The sequence below is a fragment of the Schistocerca piceifrons genome, chromosome X, assembly GCF_021461385.2.
Source record: "Schistocerca piceifrons isolate TAMUIC-IGC-003096 chromosome X, iqSchPice1.1, whole genome shotgun sequence".
NCBI lineage: Eukaryota > Metazoa > Arthropoda > Insecta > Orthoptera > Acrididae > Schistocerca > Schistocerca piceifrons.
The window spans coordinates 118,791,011-118,811,910 of record NC_060149.1 but is presented as its reverse complement, the minus strand read 5'-3'; the positions used below and the strand labels follow the sequence as shown (position 1 = coordinate 118,811,910).

The window sequence follows — 20,900 nt, the reverse complement described above, 5'->3', positions numbered from 1 at the left end:
AATTATCTTCTGTCTAATATACAGCAAGCAGAATTAGTTCTTCTTGCATATGACATTAGTATTGTACTCAGTCAGAACATACATGCATCAACAGAAGAAATGGTAAACAATGTTCCTAAACTATGATTGATTGGCTTCCTGCAAATGGTCTCACCCTCAGTTTTAAAAAGACCCAACATATTCAGTTCTGCACATCTAGGGCTGCTACACCAATAAGTATAACACATGATGAGGAAAAGATAAATACGGTGAAAACTCAAAAATTGTTAGATGTCCGTATTGATGAGAATTTTAACTGGAAAAGGCACTTGTAAAACTACTTAGTTAAGCCACATTTGTACTTCGAACAAATTAAAATCTCGGGAAGAGACAAACCAGTAAGTTGAAATACTTTGCATATTTTCATTCAATAATGTCATATTGAATAATTTTCTAGGGTAACTCATCTTCGAGAAAGAAAGTCTTCACTGCTCAAAAACATGCTGTAAGAATAATATGTAGTACTTACCCACGATCATACTGTAAGCATCTGTTTAAGGAATTGGACATTATGATTTATGGTTCACAATATACCTCATTAAGTTTGTTGTAAATAATCCAGTGCAGTTCAGAAGGAACAATGATACACATAAGCAGAATACCAGAAAGAAAAATGACATTTATTTCTCCACACTAAGGTTGACTTGAGCACAAAAAGGGGTGCACAATGCTAAAACAAAATTTTTTGATCACTTACCCGAGTATGTAAAATGTCTGACAGACAGCAAAGTAAAATTTGAAAACAAAGTGAAAAACTTTCTCTTTGACAACTCCTATTGCATAGAAGAATTTCTATTATTGTAATGTGTGAAAGGTGGTGGGTAGGAATTACTAACTCAAACCAATATAAAAAGAACACTGACAAACCAACCTTTTAAATGATCAGCGTGTAGCCATATTTACAAATTAAATTGTGATGTGAATGTAAAGTGACTTATTCCACATTGTTATTATTTATAATGGGAAGTGAAAATAACTAACAACTATCGACTGATGCATCATTTCCAGTCTTTATTTACTCTGTGTTCGGATTTGCTTCAAGTAAGGGCAAGGAATGTTTCTCAAAAATCAATCAATAACAGACAGATGGCATTATAGTTAAAGTACGTACTGCTATTAAATGAAGAGAAAGTTACCCACTACCATGCCAATACAAGCATGAAGAGTATTTGATGAAAGTGGAGTGCGTGGATTAAATTACATGAAGAAATGCAAGTGTGTGGATTAAATTACATCAAGAAGTGCAACAGCCATCAAGTTTGGCTGCATTAAGCAACAATGGGTCACACTGAAGTTCATCTAGCAGCCCATATAGATTTTACAAGCCATCAGAAGATTTTTAAGATGTAAAATGTTATCAGTAACAAATATACTATGGCAAGAGTGTTTCCAATACACTTGCTCACATTGGATACACAATAGAAGAATAGTTAACATGAGAGTTTCTGGGTGTGGTACTGCATCATATTGTAAATAACTGTGATGAAACTAACATTTCAGTCACAGTAACTGCAGTTGAAACATTGGTTTCATCAGTGATTATTATTTATAATGTGATGTGGTACCACGCCCAGAAAACTTTCATGCTGACTGACTCTGGCCACAGAAGCCTACACAGTTATAATTGCAGAGTAGTTTGTCAGCTACTCCCAAATCAGACCAGAGTTCAAGTTTCCATTGCTATTGATCAAACACAGAGATGTTGTCTTCTCAGTGACATCAGTTGAACTTCTCCGTGTGATATCTATGCTGGTAGTATCACCTCAGTTCACCTAGCTATAGTTTAGCCTATTACACTCCTTGCCACTTAATGAAATATGGCAGGCAAGATGATTTCGATCTCTGTCTACTAATTGTGGAATTACTCTTCTTACTTCCATTAGATATTAGGGTATTACTTCTACTGGCAGTATAAGGAAGTCATTGAAGTAGATGGTGAGCACCTGCCTCATTTGTTTTAGGCCCTTGCAGTAGACGTCTTACATTTCACTGTGGCATTCTCCAACCCATAACATCAGAAGAGCATGTGGCTGAAACAGCTGTTGATGACTATCCTTGTCCTTAAAGTTTTATTTGCTGTCAGTAACTGTGTAAGGTTTTGTTTTTCAAAATTTACAAATTCTAACTTTGAGGACAATTAAGGTGTTAAAAGATCAGTTTAAAAGGAGCCTGAAAGACTTACTAGTGGCCAACTCCTTCTAAACAAATGTTGTATTGTATATATTCATACTATTAGTATTGTTATTTCAGCTTAAAAAAAAATGACATGTTCCACATCCATGAGGATCTCCTCAGCACAGATCTATGGAATGAAAAACTAATCTAATCTAATCTATAAAGGACAGCCACACATGATGCCGTGCAATGTGCTGTTCAGAAGAGATCTCCACCCCCTCATATTCTTACAGATGTATGGACAGCCCTGCAGGATTCATTGTGTCTATTCCCTCCAGCACTACTTCAGACAGTAGACACATCCATGCCACGTCGTGTTTCAGCACTTCTGCGTGCTCGCGGGGGCCCTACATGCTATTAGGCTGGTGTATCAGTTTCTTGGGCACTTCAGTGTAGAACTGTGTGTACGTGGAAAATACGAAGTAAAAAGGGGTACTCAGAAATGCATTATTTTGTACTTTGGAAAAGGAATATTTAATATCTCTGAAGAGTACTTAGAAGTACAATAGAGTATTAGGTCCTACATCCACACATTCTACCCAAAAGTTACCTCGATGTGGGGGGGACCTTCAGAGTAAATGTCAGCTTATGGTAAAGCCTGTTTAGAAAAAATATACTCAATACCTTGAGATCAGTATGACAGTTCATGTGTGAAAAATCTACATTGTAATCAAGAAATGTGAAAGTAGGCCCTTATTTGTTGTGATGAATATAAATAATCAATGAAAATCTAAATGAAAAATAATGAAAATTAACAAGTTGGCTAAGGTAAGATAGTCTTTGCAGATTAGGAGGCCACATTCAGTGTCTGAATGAGTAAATGGTATGAGGTACAGTATCATAAGTTCTGTAATTTTTCTCAAGGCTTTGCTGTGAAGAAACAGCCATTGTGTGGCTAGTCTCCTCTTTAGTTTAATACGCTGACTGTTTCTTGTATCTTATATTATTGTATTAAGGAGTAAAGTGAAGGGTGTATGTTATAAACAAGAGAAAAGAATAATAATTTTTTGATTTTATAAACCCAGAGAAATTTGTAAGTAGATTTTTTTAAATATGCCTAAGGTACTAGTTTGAGTGTCACACTTGATCTTTGAAGAAACATTGTTTTGTATTGTTTCTATTTTTAACTACATGTAGAGTTTACACTAGATTTGCTATGCCACATACTATGTTATGGTCTAAATGATATTTTTTTTCTTGTGCAAATTGCAGTCCACCGACATTTAAAACTGTGACCCCTACATCCCGTACACAGCTGAAGCTTCAGTTGATGAGGGAGAAGTGGCAGGAGGAGGAGAGGAGAGAGGCCGAGAAGCAGGCTCAGCAGCAAAGTGCTTCAACATCTATTAAAGTTCCAGTCAACATTCACAGCTTTGGTATTGACGTACCGCCACAAGTGCTACAGGTAATTGTTATGGGAATTTCAGAAGTATGTGCAGAGACAGTATTGATTATATTTAATTTTAAATATAATTTTTAAGGCACAAAAGTAAATACTTACCATTTGCCATAGCTATACGACTTCCTTTTTTTCTGAACTATGGTGCACAGACCTTACAGTGGCTTCTCATACCATGATATGCAGTCGCTTTTGTTAAATGTTGGCACTGAACGGGATATAAAATGTGATACACATTAGTTCAAAATTAATTATTTTAGCAGGCTTCTCAAACACGTTAAATGGAGTGGTGTTCACAGTCCACATGGTGTGAATAAAAAATGCAACACTTTTATTAATGATGTCCTTACTTTCTTTTCAAACTGTTTTCCCCAAAATTAACCCAGATTACTCCAGAGTCTACAAAGAAGCCGTGGATTATTCGAGAAGTAAAGGTACCTTTTAAAACCAAAAGGAAACTACTTATCATTCAGAAACTGGTCTGATGTTTGGTATAGCTCATTACAGGATATACCGCCAAGTATTAAAGATAGTAATATGGCAATCAAAGTAAATACAATATAGGAAAAAGGATAATCGCATCAGATAACAAAATAACAATAGTTTGGGGTATAGTGAAGGAGGAGACTGGTAGATCAGACATTAAGATGAGCAGATAGCATTAAGAATAAATAATATATTGGGAACATGTATACTGTGTTTCAGAGCTTTTTAACAAGCATTTCATAACTGTGACTGAAAAGTTGGTAATGTTAGATTAGATTAGTACTTGTTCCATTGATCATGAATACAACACTTAGTAATGGTGTGGAATGTGTCAGGTTAATAAAAGGTGTCTATACAAGATATTACATTACACAAAATATTACATGACACTTAATATTTTTAATTTTTTTTTTTTTTTTTTTTTTTTTTTTTTTTTTTTGGGGGGGGGGGGAGATTACCCACTTACTACATCCAAAAATTCATCTAATGAGTAGAAGCAGTTGCCATTAAGAAATTCTTTTAATTTCATTTTAAATGCTATATGGCTATCTGTCAGATTTTTGATGCTATTAGGTAAGTGACCAAAGACTTTTGAGGCAGCATAATTTACCCCCTTCTGAGCCAAAGTTAGATTTAACCTTGAGTAGTGAAGATCATCCTTTCTCCTAGTGTTGTAGCCATGTACACTGCTATTACTTTTGATTTCGTTCAGATTGTTAATAACAAATTTCATAAGTGAATATAAATATTGTGAGGCTACAGTGAAGATCTCTAGCTCTTTAAATAAGTGTCTGCACGTTGATCTTGGATGAGCTCCAGCAATTATTCTGATTACACGCTTTTGTGCAATGAACACTCTTTTACTCAATGATGAGTTATCCCGGAATATGATGCCATATGAAAGCAGAGAATGAAAATAGGCATGGTAAGCTAATTTACTCAGATGTATATTGCCAAAATTTGCAATGACCCTAATAGCATAAGTAGCTGAACTCAAACATTTCAGCAGATCCTCAGTGTGTTTTTTCCAGTTCAACCCCTCATCAATGGATACACCTAGAAATGTTGAATATTCTACCTTAGCTACCGATTTCTGATTGAAGTCTATGTTTATTAATAGTGTCATTCCATTTACTGTGTGGAACTGTATATACTGTGTTTCGTCAAAGTTTAATGAGAGCCCATTTGTAGAGAACCACTTAATGATTTTCTGAAAAACATCGTTTACAATTTCACCAGTTAATTCTTGTCTGTTGGGTGTGATAGCTATACTAGTATCATCGGCAAAAAGTACCAGCTTTGCATCTTCATAAATATAGAATGGCAAGTCATTAATATATATTAAGAACAGCAGACGACCCAAGACCGAACCTTGCAGTACCCATTCTTGATTGGTCCCCAGTTTGAGAAATCACCAGTTATTTGCATATTATGTGAACTGATTATTTAAACTTTCTGCACTCTTCCAGTTAGGTATGATTTAAACCATTGGAGCTCTGTCCCATTCATACAACAGTACTTGAGCTTATCTAGAAGTGTTCCATGATTTACACAATCAAAAGCCTTTGATAGATCACAAAAAATCCCAACGGGTGATTTCCGGTTACTCAGAGCATTTAATATTTCATTAATGAAAGTATATATAGCATTTTCCGTTGAAAAACCCTTCTGAAAACCAAACCTGACATTTTGTTAAAACTTTATTTTTACAAAGGTGTGAAGTTACTCTACAATACATTACTTTGTCAGGTTCAGTAGATGCTGTCATGGAATATATCAGATCAGTCCTTACAGTTAACTTCAGCAATATGAATATGACCCCCATTACACCAGTAGAAGTAATATCCAACCTAAAATCTTTAAAATCGAGTGAATCTGTTGATTATGATAAAGTATCAACAAAGCTAATTAAAGAGTGTGCTTCTGAGTTTAATAAAATATAAAGTTTTCTGTGTAGCCAGTTTTTATTGGTGGATATTTCCGGAATGGCTGAAATGTGCTGAAGTTAAGTCTTCATTTAAGAAAGGAGGTAAAGGAATACTGTCAAATTTCCATCCAATTTCAGTTTTGCCAATATTCTCAAAACTTTTAGAAAAGATAATATGCAATCAGCTTCTTAACCATTTGATAACAAATAATATATTAGTGAAGTCACAGTTTGGATTTCTAAAGGGTTCTGATATTAAGAAGGCTATCTACACTACACATAAAGCAAGAATGTTCCTAATCTAGTAGACAATACATTATAGACTACTGGTGTATTTTGCGATCTTTCAAAGGAATCTTGGCATACTAGAATATTATTGTGCAACAGGAAATGCTACAAAATGATTCAGATCTTAAATCTATGATGGGAAACAAGGGCTTTCAATAGGAAAGACACATGCATTAATATATGAGGCATCATCCAACTTGGAACTAATTGGGTCACCACACACATCTTAGGCCCTGTACTTTTTTCCTTCTGTATATCAATGATGTTTCATCTGTAACATTACCAGATACCCATTTTGTTTTGTTGGCAGAAGATGCAAACACTGCAACGAATAGAAAATCAAATATAGTCTTGGAAAGATAAGTTAATGAAATTTTCATGGGCATTAACAAATGGTTCCTACACAATTCTTCATCACTAAACTTTGATAAAACTCACTACATGCAATTCAGAACTTTCAAGAGGTTTCCTTCCAGTATATACGTAAAATATGATGATAAAGAGATAGGAGAAGTTAAAGTGTTAAATTCTTGGAATTTCAGCTTGGTAATATCTTCAACTGGGAGAAGCATACTGCAAAACTACTAAAATGCCTAAAAAAAAAAAAAAAATCTCAATTTGCAGTGTGAATGCTGTCAAACATAGATAGTATAAAAATGAAAAAACTTACATACTTTGCTTTCTCTCATTCCATAATGTGATACATGGATTTTTTTAAGGGGAAGCTAAAGTTTTCAGACCTCAAAAATATGTAATATTAAGAATCATGAGTGTTGTGAACTCAAGAATATTCTGCAGAGGCCTGTTTAGTGATACTAACTACTGCTTCCCATTTATTCTTCTTCTTCCTGGCCCTGCAGCCTATGATAGGCCTCTGCCTGCTCTAGGATATCATTAGATCCATCCATGTCCAGCATCTTGCGTCTACATCTGTGACAACAATATTTTGTAGATCTTATTGCACATCATCTGGGTACTGAAGTCGTGATGTTCCCGTGCTTCTTTGTCCCACTGGGTTTTGTAGCAGCACTGTTTTTTTTTAAGCTCTGATAAGACAGGGATGGTGAAGGAAATAAGCTGTGTAAAACATATATCTGAATGGCTGAATATGAAATTTAGCCTGAGTTCTCATGAATTAAGTGCTGCTGTACATGGGGCACAAAAGTTGAGGTGCCATCTAAAGTTTTTCCCAACAATCTGGAGTAACTGTGAGATGTTGATACCATGTTTGATGACTAACAAAGAGATGTGAGCCAAGTTATGTGTCTAGTGTAAGCTTCAGAATAATTTCTTCTTCCTTGCCTGTTCCGGCAACATGTTTAACTTGCTAGTTTTGACTAATCATACCAAAATCGCTCCACCAATTCAGTGGTGTTTCTTTCATTCTTCCAACAATTCTTTCAAAGCACTCTTTTTCTCCTTATAAGCTTATACAAAGACTTTACAATTTTTTTCTGAATCTTCTAGCCTGTCAATCTCAATCTTCTTTCAACTGCTTATTCTAAACAGTCTTTCAGTAAGTGTGTTTTTTCCATATGTTGAACATTTAACTGTCCAAAGATTTTAAAATGTCTCTTGTGTACAGTATAGATTAATGATGGCATAGGCTCAGTCGTAGGTAAGGCAGGATGTAGACTTCAGTTCTTTGGCAGAATACTAGGAAAATGCAGTCTGCATAATAGACTGCTTACAGATTACTTGTGCATCCAATCTTATGCTATCAAAACTGCTACCAGAGACAAATATTTGTGTGACATTATTTTGAGTGTCTTGTATGAAAATTACTTCGAACAGATATTTAGAGAACCAACTCAAGAAGGTAAAGAGCACCTAGCAACAAATGGACCTGAAGTTATTGAATCGGTTAACATAGAGGAAGGTAACAGTGATCATGAGACTGTGATACCAACTATGACTACTGGTATTACATGGAATGTTCAGAAATGTAGGAAAATATTTTTGTTTAACAAGGATGACAGGATACAAATTGTGGAGTGTCTGAGTAGTCAGCATCAAATATTCAGTGCTGGGGATGAGGACGTGGAGCACAAATGGAAAAAATTCAAAAGCATTGCTCAGTATGCCTTAGACAAGTATGTTCTGAACAAGGTCTTAAGGAGTGGGAAAGACACCTTGTGGTTTAATAGTCTTGTTAGAAATCTGGTACAAAAAGAAAGAGAGCTTCAGCACAGATTCATAAGAAGTCAAAACCTAGTTGACAAACAAAAGCTGAATGAAGCAAAAATAAGCGTAACAACAGTAATGAGAGAAGCGTTCAGTGACTTTAAAAGTAAATTTTTGTCAACTGATTTGAGTAAAGACCCCAAGAAGTTTTGGTCTTATGTAAAATCAGCAAGTGGTTCAAAATCCTCTATTCATTTATTCAGTACTGGCACCGAAACAGAAAGAGACAGAGAGAAGGCTGAAATGCTGAATTCAGTCATTTGAAATTGTTTCACTGTGGAAGATTGTATCCCAGTCCCTCCTTTCAGTCATTGTATGAACACTGAATTGGCAGATAGGGAGATAACTGATTTCAGAATAGGAGAGAAACTACAATCACTTAGTAGTGAAAAGACGTCAGGACCAGATCAGGTATGTATAAGATCCTACAAAGGTTACGTGAAAGAACTTGTTCCCCTTGTAGCAGCAGTTTATTGTAAATTGCTAGAGCAGTGAAGGGTACCTAACAACTGGAAAAAAGTGCAGGTGATTCCCATTTTCAAGAAGGGTTGTAGGACAGAGGTACATAATTACAGGTCTACATCATTGATGTCAATCTGTTGTAGGATTATGGAACATGTTTTATGCCCAAGAATTATGATGTGTTTGGAGAACTAAGATCTCCTTTTTAAAAATTAATATGGATTCTGAGAGAAGATATCTTGCAAAACTTACCTAGCTCTGTTCCTCCATGAGGTCCATTCACTCAGTTTGATGCCATGTTCCTTGACTTCAGGAAGGCACTTGATATTGTTCTGCATTGCTGTTTGGTGAAAAAATATGAGCTTGCGAAGTATCAGACCAGATTAGTGACTGGATTCAAGCCTTCCTTGCAGACAGAACTCAACACGTTGGTCTTAATGGAATAAAATCAACAGTTGCAGAAGAAATTGCCAGAGGGCCTCAAGGAAGTGTGATACAATCATTATTGTTTACAATGCACATAAAAGATCTAGTAGAAACTATGGGAAGCTCTTTAAGACTGTCCATCTATAAGAAAGTAGCAATACCAGAAGACAGCATCAATTTGCAGAATGACCTGCAGAGGATTGAAGAATGTGCAGGCTCTGACTGTTGATCATGAATGTAAATAAATGTAACATACTGCGCATATACAGGAAAAGGAATCCACTGCTGCACAACTCCACTATTGATTATAAATTGCTGGAAACAGTATCTACCATAAACTATCTAGGAGTAATTATGCAGAGTGACCCTAAGTGGAATGACCACGTGAAACAAGTAGTAGGAAAGTCAGATGCCAGACTGAGATTCATAGGAAGAATCTTAAGGAACTATAGCTCAACCATGAAGGAAGTATCTTAAAAGGTGCTTGTTCAACTAATTCTTGAGTATTGCTCACCAATCTGGGACCCTTACCATGTAAGACTGGTAAGAGACTGAGAACACCCAGTGAAGAGTGGCATGTTTCTCACAGGATTGTTTACCTGGTGTAAGTTCTTTAAAAAGATGCTCTACCAACTCCAGTAGCAGATGTTACATGAGAGGCATTGTGCATCACAGAGAGATTTAGTATAGAAATTTCAAGTGAGCACTTTCCGGGAAGAGTCTGACAACATATTACTTTCTTCCACATACAACTCACGGAATGACCACGAGCAGAAAATCTGAGAAATTAGAGTTGCTTACTGACAATCATCCCTCCCATGCACCACTCACAAGTGGAGCAGGGAAGGGGTCATCAGCTAGTGGTACCAGAAGTACCCTCCACTAAACACTGTTAGTTGGCTTGCAGAGTATAATGTAGCTGGGGGATCTTGAACACATACGAAGAAGGGTGGCGTGAATGGTCACAGATTCATTTCAGTCACGAAAGAGAATCACAGGAATATTGAAAAATCTTAATTGGCATTCATGAAGATAATGAAAATTATGCCACCAAAGGCTACTTACAAAATTTTAAGAACCCATTTTGTGTGAAAAATCTAGGGATATTCTTCGGTTCCCGTTGTATTGTCCCAATAGGCGGCATGAAGACAAAATTAAACTAATTAAAGAGCACACAGTCACTCTTCGCAGTTCACAGTGATTTACAGAGTATGTATGTTAATGTATAACCAAACAAAGTAGGAGAAGCAGAGTATGAGAAATCAGTTCTGTCTGTGATGAAGCTTACATCTTCCAGTTATCCATGTTGCAGGTTCCATGCCATTACACTTGCATATGAAATGAGTCTGTGTCCAGCGAGTTCCTTTTGGATAATTTACTACTTGTCTCATGGAATCTGATTGAGTCAACAGTACTGTTGATAGTGGAAGGCAGAGAGCTGGATTAAATTGTCAAGATGGTGCACAGTTTTAATTAGTTTGGTATTTTCAGTAGTGTAAAATGCTTGCCTTGGGTTCTTAGGGAATTCAGTTTTGCTCTAGATATGATTTGATTTGTCATGCTGTAGACATGTCAGGATCTACAATGAAACATTTTTGTAAGTTGTGATACAAAATTATTACATTGTTTCACATACATTATTGTGATACAACTGTACAATACTCATACTGGTTTACAGTCTACAGAAAAATATGAAATTCCTTTCTTCAAACTGTGAAATTGTCATACATGAAATCTTCAATGTAATAATAGCAATTTTCCACTAGTAAAGTAAAGAGCAACCTTTTCATAGAATCAAGCTCTAGAGTGAATGTATTCCTACCATTTAGTTGATGGTAAATTTTTAACCTCATACATACAGCTGCTTGGTCATAGCGTTTTAATGGGTGTGTAAGAAGTTTAAAGTTCTGTGTATATATTCCACAAGCCACCTTAAGTTGTGTTGCAGAGGATACTGTGTGTACCACATCATATCCCCACCTTTCCTGTTCATTGTGAAAGGTGATTGGGAAGGACAATTGTTGGCATCTTGATGTTTTTTTGCAAGATACATGATATAAATAAGTGGAAACAATGTTTTGATGGACTCTTCTTGGAATTGAAACTCTCAGAGTTTTAACCATAAGCCACACTGTGATGCAAAATGCCTTTCTTTTAGTGTCTACAATTGGAGTTGGATTAGCATTTTCCTAAAATTTTCACACTCACTAAATGAATGCATAGTGAAATGTGCTGTCCTCCTTTGAATCTTCTACATTTCCCCTATCAGTCTTATCTGGTAAGGATGCAAACTGATGAGCAATACTCAAGTATGGTTTTATAAACTACCTTATTTATGGGTGAACTACTGAACTACACTTCCTGAGGATTCTCCCAGTTAATCTCAGTCTGACATCTGCCTTTCCTGTGAGGAGGAGGAGAGGAGGGAGGGGGGGGGGAGAGAGAGAGAGAGAGAGAGAGAGAGAGAGAGAGAGAGAGAGAGAGAGAGAGAGAGAGAGAAGAGAGGGGGGGGGGTCACACTCTCTAGCTTGTCAAAGGATAGGGATAGCTCCAAAAGCTAGTAAGTTGTCCTTCTCGATGACTCAGTGCTTCTTGGCGAGTGCTCTCCTTTAATCTTAAGTTTAATAGGATATGTTCACCAGGTACAACATGTCTTCAGTATGGTCTCCCAATTCAGCAACATGCTGCGCATCCATAACATGCCTTGTTCAACAGTTGCCTACAGCATATCCGGTGTAATCAGGGCAATATCCTTCAGATCAGGAAGAGTCTCGATACATTCCTGATACACACGATCTTTCAGATATCCCCACAACCAGAAGTCACGTGGATTTAGGGCACCGGGTCAGGATGGCCACACATTGTGAAATTCCATAGAGATGATGCTATCATTACTGAAGGTTTCTCAAAACAAATCTTTCACCTGGCAAGCGACATGTGGTATCACCCCATCTGGCATGAAAATAGTACTGTACTGCTGGCAGCTGCATTCTTGCAAAGCTGGAATCATGTTGCGCAAGGAGGTTCTTATAATGTGCAGCTGTAACTGTACATATAACAGGCCCGCAAGGTGTCATCTCCTTTAAGAAAACTGAACCAAAAATGGAGGAGCTTGTGAAATCACACCACATAGATGCATAAGCTGAGTGCAGTGAATTTTCCTGCACAACACCTGGTGGAGTAGGACCCCGTATGTGACAGTTCTGTGTATTCACAGCACTTTTAGCAGAGTAGGACCCCGTATACAACAGTTCTGTTTATTTACAGCACTCTGTAGAATAAAACGTGCCTTGTCCATCAAAAGAATATTTCCCGGCCACATATTATCCATTTCCATGTGTACCAGAAAACAAAGGACAAAGTCACAGCTTTGTAGACTCTCTTGGGGCTTCTTTTGGTGCACACTCTGAATCTTGTAGGGATACAAGTGTAAGATGCGCCACAAAATTTGTTGAACTGTTGACCAGAAGAGAGAGAATTCTTGTGACACAGCTCGAGCACTGGCTGCAGAATTTGAGGCATGTGCTGCATGGTTGGCTTATAGCTGCAGCAACTTCATCAACAGCTGCCATAGGAATGGGTCATCTTCCTCTCTGAGCTGCACCACCTAATTCACCTGTTTCTTCAAATTCTTTGATGATATTCTTTAGCCCATTCATTGACACGAGACCTCTTTGCAGCTGTTTCTGTTGGTGACATTCCTGCAGTGCTATTGAATCTGTTCTGGTAAAACAACTTTACTACTAGTGCGCCGTCTTTCTTGTCAATAGCCATTGCATTTCATATGGAAAACTTCATCCTTCTTAACCCTTTACACCAACAGTTACATCATAAAAGGGAAAAAAAAAATCTGCATGCATTGCCAAGTAACAAGATAGCGTACTGTCTTCAAAACAGGAAACATTTCATTTTCTTGCTGCTTACAGTGCCATATTTTCACCTGGTGGCAGAAAGTGGAACTATTATTTTTTCCCGCATACCTCATGAGCCTACCAATTAATGAACATACCTACAATGTTTCAGCATCCTGTGATATATACAGCCTGCACTGCAGCATTCTTAACACCACCTGTTTAATTATAACCACCTGGTATTTTCAAAATTTTTAACAGCGAATGACATGATAATCTTTCTTTAATCGCATGTTCCCAATTATTTTCTTTTGCAATACTAATAGCCTTGTTACATATGTTGAATTCCCCTAGAAGATTATGCCATAATGAATAACATATTCAAATTATCATTGAAAGACTAACTTTCTGATGTCCACATTTGTGGCATTTGTGAAAATTGCAGAAGTTGCTAAGTAGTCTTACTTTTAGTTTTATCTAATTTCAAATTGCGTCATTTGTGTTTTAGTGACATATAGTTTTATCCCATTTCGATGGAACCAGATTTTATAAAGCCATATAAACACTTTCTGGATTTTTCATCTATCTGATTTTTAATTAAAAATAATGTATCATCTGCAAATAAACAGAACATCTATAGTAAGTGGTAGGTCATTTACATAGAACTGGGAAAGGCTATGAGAGTCCTTGGGAAAATTGCTTCCCAGTAAGAGTAATAATTCCATGAATCTGAAGTTATTGTTATTGTCTGTTTCTTTTCTGTTAGTATGAGCTGAACCATTTAATGCACTATCCCTGTTCCCACGCATCTGTAGTTTCTGGAGAAGTAAGGAATGATTCAGTTTATAAAATTCTTTTTGTCAGAGCACTGAATATTCATGTGATCCTTTTACCTTTATCTAATGTAGTGTTTATCATCTGTAAAAATTAATTGATAGCATTTACAGTGCATTTTCTTTATTGGAAACCAACCTGATTGTAAAAAAATTGTCATTTAGTATAAGGAAGTTTTGAATTTGTTTTGCTGCACCAGCAGAAAAATCAGGGTAGGACTTCTCCATATCTTCTGCTGATCCCTTTTCTAACAACAGTGTTATCTCTGCATATTTCAGCACCTTTGGGAAAAGACTGTGCTCAAAAGATTGGTTTATAATAATGGACAGTTGTTGTGAAATAATGTTTTAACTACACTGTAGAAGTTTCACTGGGAAGCCGTTACACATCTTCCATACATTCCCAATTTCTTCCCATGCAACTCTATATTTTTGAAGCCCTGAAGATAGATACTCATGGCTGTGGATTTGCTTCAGGTGAAGAGCAGCATGTCTTGGTACAGTCGCCGTTCCATAGGCAACCACAAATATGTCTCCATGAAGGCACTGACTGTCTTGTCTCACAGTGGGATAAATGTACTAACAGTTATGCCAGTAACTCTTAAAATAATAAACAGTGTACTTACTTTTTTCAATCTGCCTCATTTCCATTTGGCTGGCCCCGGTATTATTTGCCAGTGATTCTGGAGCTGCTACTGACTAGCAAGAGTTATTTTTGTTCCTGGTGTAATCCATTTGACTTTACTATTTACTTTCTTTCCCAGGTTCTTGGAAGAAAAAATTATTGTTTCGTACATATAAAAAACAATTTAAGTAGTTGTAATAGTTTCTGGTGCTTGAGTTGTAGTGGTCTATAAGCCAGCTTAAAACATTTAGCTTATTGTGGAGAAAATTTAAGTTACCTTTAATAAATTTTCTTTTTATATACATTTATTGAGGCTTTATTTGTTTCGAAGGTCAATAAATAGCGAAGAATGGCAAGAAATAAATAGTGTAGAATGGCGAGAAATCTGTAGGTTTAAGTAGTACTTGCTACCACCATGAAAGTGAGTGATTGTAATAATATTATCAATGCAGGTCACTTATCTGCTGTTTACTCCAGTAATTTCAGAAAATAAGAATTTGGATTTCTGATTTAAGTCATGAAATTTTATGACATCACAGCTTTAACACACTTAAGTTGAAGTCTGCTGCCATCACAATGTTTTTCTTATACTCGCTCTGAAATTTTTAGGATAAATTGGAATTTATATAAGGATAGTTTTGTTACAGCTTTTCCAGGAATTATGTTAATTTTAATAATCACTGTAGTCAAACTATTTAAAGAACAGCTCTTGTGCACATTTTTTTATTTTAAAAATTTGAGTATTCTCTTAATTTATAACATATTGAGGCATCAAGAAGAATGCAGGAGCATCTATGAGAGCTACTTTTCCCAAAAAAACTGCTAGCTACAACAAAGTTCTTAATACTATTCAAAACTTTTGTACAATCTTCTTCTAAATAGTGTCCATTTCAGCTCATAATTTTGATGTGTACACATTCTGAAAGCACTGTTTTAACTTAATCAATTTTAGAAATATTAAGGTTTTCCAGGTTAGCTGTTAAGCTGTTGACATTCCAGTTTTGATTTTCTTTAAATTTAATTTTCCACCCTGGATTTATCACCAACATCAGAATGTATCTGTTTCCCTTTCATTTTCGGATTTTGCACAAATCTACAAATATGTGGCTGAAATTAAAGGGGCCAAACCAGTGGATGTACAGGCCATTTTTCCCCCAACATTTGTCATTTATTGGACAATGAATGTTGCCTCAAGCTGTCACATTGTTGTCTGTTTCTCCTATTAGTGTGTATTTCACTTACCAGTTTTTTGTGAATAATACCACTGATTACCAGCTTGGAGGTTGTGTTCAGAATTTGCACTGTGACATTGAGGCATTAAAAACCGAACTTTCAACCATCAAGAAAGAAAACGATACATTAATACAAGAAAAGAAGTCCTGTGTGTGTAAAAGCCATCAAACGGAAAAGCAAGAAGATCGCGAAAATACGAATGACCGATCGTACTTTAAAAACAACATTTCAAGTGTTCCCGTTGATGTCTCGGTAAACTCAGTAAGCCAAAAACCGGAAGATAAATATAAATGGAAGGTGGTGACATACAGCAAAAGGAAAAACAAGGCGACAGATACGCAACAAAAGGAAAATGACTTTTTAATAATTGGCGATTCGCTGCTGAAGAATATCGTTGTCCCCAATTGCAAGATCGACGTACGACCTGGTATTAGAACGCATCAACTCGGTAAACATTTTAAAAATATGGTAAATGCAAGACAAGATACTACAGAACCAGATTCTGAAACCAGACATAACTATAATGGGGTGTTTATACATGTTGGGACGAATTCGTTAAGGAGCAGCAGTGAGGAAGAAATGGCAAGCGAAACAAGAAACATGATTCGTACTGCAAGAAATATGTATGCAGGATCTCGTCTGATACTTAGCGGAATCGTAAACAGAAGGTCGGTGAGTGAAAAATATATCGCCAAAATAAACTGTGCTCTTAAAGAACAATGTGATCGTCTTGGGGCAATTTTTATAGACCCAAACAAATTCCTATGTAAAAACTCACTAGCGAAGGATGGCTTGCATTTAAATAGACTGGGGTCTGTAACGTCCAGCAGAATGTTTGCAGATGTCTGCAAAATCATTAGATGCAAGGGAAACTAATATGGCCTGAAGGGGATGAAAAATCATACACTCCAGCTGGAAAAGAAAAATATAAGCACCATACAAAAAAAGACGATAATAAAGAATTTGCCCCAGAATACAGCTCACAACATGTAAACCAACAAAAGAAAAATTACATAAAAGTACTTCATCAAAATATTCAATACTTTGGTAACAAAAAATTAGAAGCAGAAGTACTCCTGAGTGAAGTAAGACCAGACATATTATGCATACAGGTCACCATGTGGCAATATTAGCATCTTTCTAAAAAAAGTTGCTAGCTTATTGAGAATGAATATGAAGAGAAATCTTATTATATGTGGAGACTTCAACATTGACATGGGAAAAGACACAAAAATAAGACAGGATTTTGAAGAATTGTTAATACAGCATAACATGAAAGTGACAATAACTGCACCAACAAGAGTGACTTCACAAAGTGAGACAATTATTGACAACATAATTACTAATATGTGTAACTATGAGTCACATGTAGTTCAGGCAGAAATATCTGATCATCATGGACAACTAATCAGCTTTTGCAGAAGTAATGACACAGTATCAGAACCAAAACAAACAACCAAAGAAATTAGGATCATCAGTGAACAAAATATCAACATCTTTAGAACAATGTTAAGTAAGGAAACCTGGAATGAAACCCTACAGGCCCAGAGTGTAAATGAAAAATATGATGCATTTATTTCAACAATTAAGTACCATTTTAATGTAGCATTTCCCAAAGTAAAGAGACAAGAAAGGCATCAAGATCAAACACAGTGGATTACGAGTGAAATACTAGAACAGCGAAGGAAGCTTCAGGATGTGAGACGGATGGGCGAAGCTGAAAACTATAAAATGTTAAAAAAGAACTATAGAAAAACAATAAGAGAAGCGAAAGCAAGAGCAATTGACACCACTATAGCGAACTCAAAAAACAAGGCAAAGGCAGCTTGGAATGCAACCAATGCTGAAAGAAAGGAAAAAGATGGGTCAAACAAAGAAGAAGGTATTAGGTCAATTAAAGTAGACAACACAGTGGTCACAGATGGTATGGAAATAGCAAACATACTGAATAATAACTATATCAGTGTAGTAGAAAACCTAAAATTGGAAAGAAATAGTCAAAAACAGAAGGGTATTAAGGTACCAAAAAGATCATGCAGTACTATGTTCTTAAGACCAGTCACGGAAGATGAATTGCGGAAAACTATACAGAAACTGAAGTCCAAGAAATCAGCTGGTGATGATGAAATATCAAATCATGTAATAAAGCTAGTATGTGAGGAGATAATAACACCACTGCTGAACATAGCAAACTGTTCTTTCAGAGATGCAATTTTTCCAGAAAAACTGAAGATAACAAAGGTAGTGCCAGTGTACAAGAAAGGGTGTAAGGATGGTCCCAACAACTACAGACCAGTTTCACTGATATCAGGTTTCTCAAAAATCCTAGAAATGCTTATGTATACCAGATTAGTTAACTATTTGGACAAACATAACATTCTCATGACCTCACAACATGGTTTCAGAAAGGGTAAATCTACAGAATCAGCAATTGTCAGTCTAACAGAATACATTTTACAGTCCTTAGATGAGAAAAAGGTTGTCTCTGCAATGTTTCTGGATCTTTCAAAGGCATTTGACACCATTGACCATGAAATGCTGATACAAAAATTAAGCAACTATGGCATTCGGGGACAACCAGGTGAATGGATAAAATCATACTTGTGCAACCGCAAGCAGTATGTATCATTAGGAAACTCGTACCAATCAGAAACCAAATCCATCAAATATGGAATGCCGCAGGGTTCGGTAATGGGGCCATTGTTATTTAATGTATTTGTTAATGATATAGGTGTTGACGAGGAAGAAAAGAAAATATTGTATGCTGATGACATGACAATACTAAATAGTGACCAAAATATGGAACAGCTTGAGAGAAGAGCATACATATCTGCAAATGTCACAGCTCAATGGCTGTTGGAAAATGAACTGGTTATAAATCTAAAAAAGACTATGTATGCAGTGTTTAAAAACAAGGAAAAGGCTGTAGACATGGATTTAGAGGTTGACGGAACAAGGCTGGAAGAAGTAGAATCTGCTAGATTCTTAGGTATTCTTGTGGATAATGAACTGAAATGGAAAAAACATATTAATAATGTCTGTAAGAAACTGAGCTCTGTCATATTCTTAATGATGCAGCTATCACAGTATTCAGACAAGAACCTTCTGTGTACAGTGTATCATGGACTTTTCGAACCATACTTACAGTATGGAGTGACGGTGTGGGGAAACTCAAACAAACAAGAGACAAAACGAGTGTTCACATTACAAAAAAAAGCAATTAGGACCATTTTAAGAAGAAAGACCTCTGAAACATGCAGAAACTGTTTCAAGAATTTAGGTATCTTAACTTTTTCATCATTATATATATACAAAACAATAATGTACATCACAAAAGGTAGTGAGGACTGGATTACAAATGCTAGTGTACACACCCACAATACAAGAAAGAAGAATGAAGTACGGAGCATACCCCACCGACTGGCAATGCTAGAAAAAGGACCCCAGTACTCTGGTATCAGACTACTAAGAAGTCTGCCCAAAACCCTGCAAGATAGTGTACTTCACAATGAATTTACAAAGAAACTTAAAGACTATCTCATTGAAAAAGAGTTTTACAGTGTTGCAGAATACTTATGCCATTAAATTTGTATATATTGTTACTCATTATCAGTGATGTAAAAATGTAAGCTAAAGGTGTAGAAAAATAATTGATAAAGAATTTTAATACTTTGACATGTCCTATATTACACGTACATTTACTGTACACGATGTAATCTTACAGGATCAAATAAAATTCAATTCAACTCAATTCAAAGATTTCATGTTCCACTTAATATTTCTTCCTCACTGCTACCGAGAGTAGTTTGTGCCAATGTGGATTAATACATCTCTGCAGCTGTTTTCAGTTGTTTTACCATTTTCATTTGTGCCATTTCATACTCAAAATATTTTTAAAATGCTCGTTTATCCAATAAGACTGAATTCCAGGACGTTTTACTGTTTGTTACAACAATGTTTTTAAAATATTGAGTCAGGAATTCATTATTTGTCACTCCCTTCCTTTATAGCACTTACTTGTTTGTCCTTTGTATTATAGGTAACAGTTGTTAAACTTTCCATTTTCAGCATTTTGGTGTCATATTCCAGCAGTTTTATTATTTCTTCCTTTGAATTCACTGTACTTAAAAGTACAACCACTTAATATGTAAATAGTGCAGACATAAGCACAGAGATTGTTTTTCATGCTTTTAAAATTCACTTTTGCATGCCTTTTGTTTAGCTAACAATTCATACACATGATTCTTTTTGTGATCTACTTTAAATGTTCCTCCACATCAAATTGTTTTGGGGATGTGCTCTGAACATTTATTTGAGAGTGGTACAATTTAGCTGTAGTGAACAATAATTTATATTAATAGAGAGACTTCATTGTGCCACTTCAGTTCTATTCCCTGACTGTGTCATCAGAGTTCACTGTACAAATGAATTAACAATATCAGTCCTAAACAGTATGCTATCTGGAAGTTAATGGAGCAAATTAAACTTTATTATGTAACAAGTATTCTGTAGCTTATTTTAGTTGCCAAACACACTTTTAATTTTATGTATTTCCAGTCTGTGTTTCGCAACAAGTAACGCTGGTTTCTTGATCTCCCCCCCCCCCCCCCCCGCCCCCCCATGGACCCCTAATCCTTAGGTAACTAGATCTTCGCTGTAGGTTTGCAAGAACTATTTAGCAAATGTTGAGAAAAATGAGACTTCTCGAAAAGTTAGCTATTTTGAGTGACATTATAGAGTTATTTGAAATGATTTTTTTCCCTGAAGGTACAACATTAAAAATCCATTTGTACTTCTAAACTAAATGTTTTTTGTGGTTTGTGTAGTTGTTCCTGTGGCTTTTTTCCCTGTTTTCTCATCTTGAACCAAATAAATATAAGATATTTTTATAAAGTAAAATAACTATTCATGTATTTCAGAAGTTATTGTGTTACATAACTTTTCTGTCTTAGCCATGCACCTATTATTTTAT

The 20,900-nt window shown here is 35.9% G+C and overlaps 1 protein-coding gene across 2 annotated transcripts in view; it reads left to right on the top strand.

The window, feature by feature from the left end:
* LOC124721134 (microphthalmia-associated transcription factor) overlaps positions 1-20,900 on the top strand; it is a 378,231-nt gene that overhangs the window by 149,585 nt on the left and 207,746 nt on the right. For both annotated transcript variants that reach the window (XM_047245947.1, XM_047245948.1), the window contains exon 2: positions 3,427-3,619. In XM_047245947.1, coding sequence (XP_047101903.1) covers positions 3,427-3,619 — 193 coding nt within the window. The remainder of the gene's footprint in view (positions 1-3,426; positions 3,620-20,900) is intronic.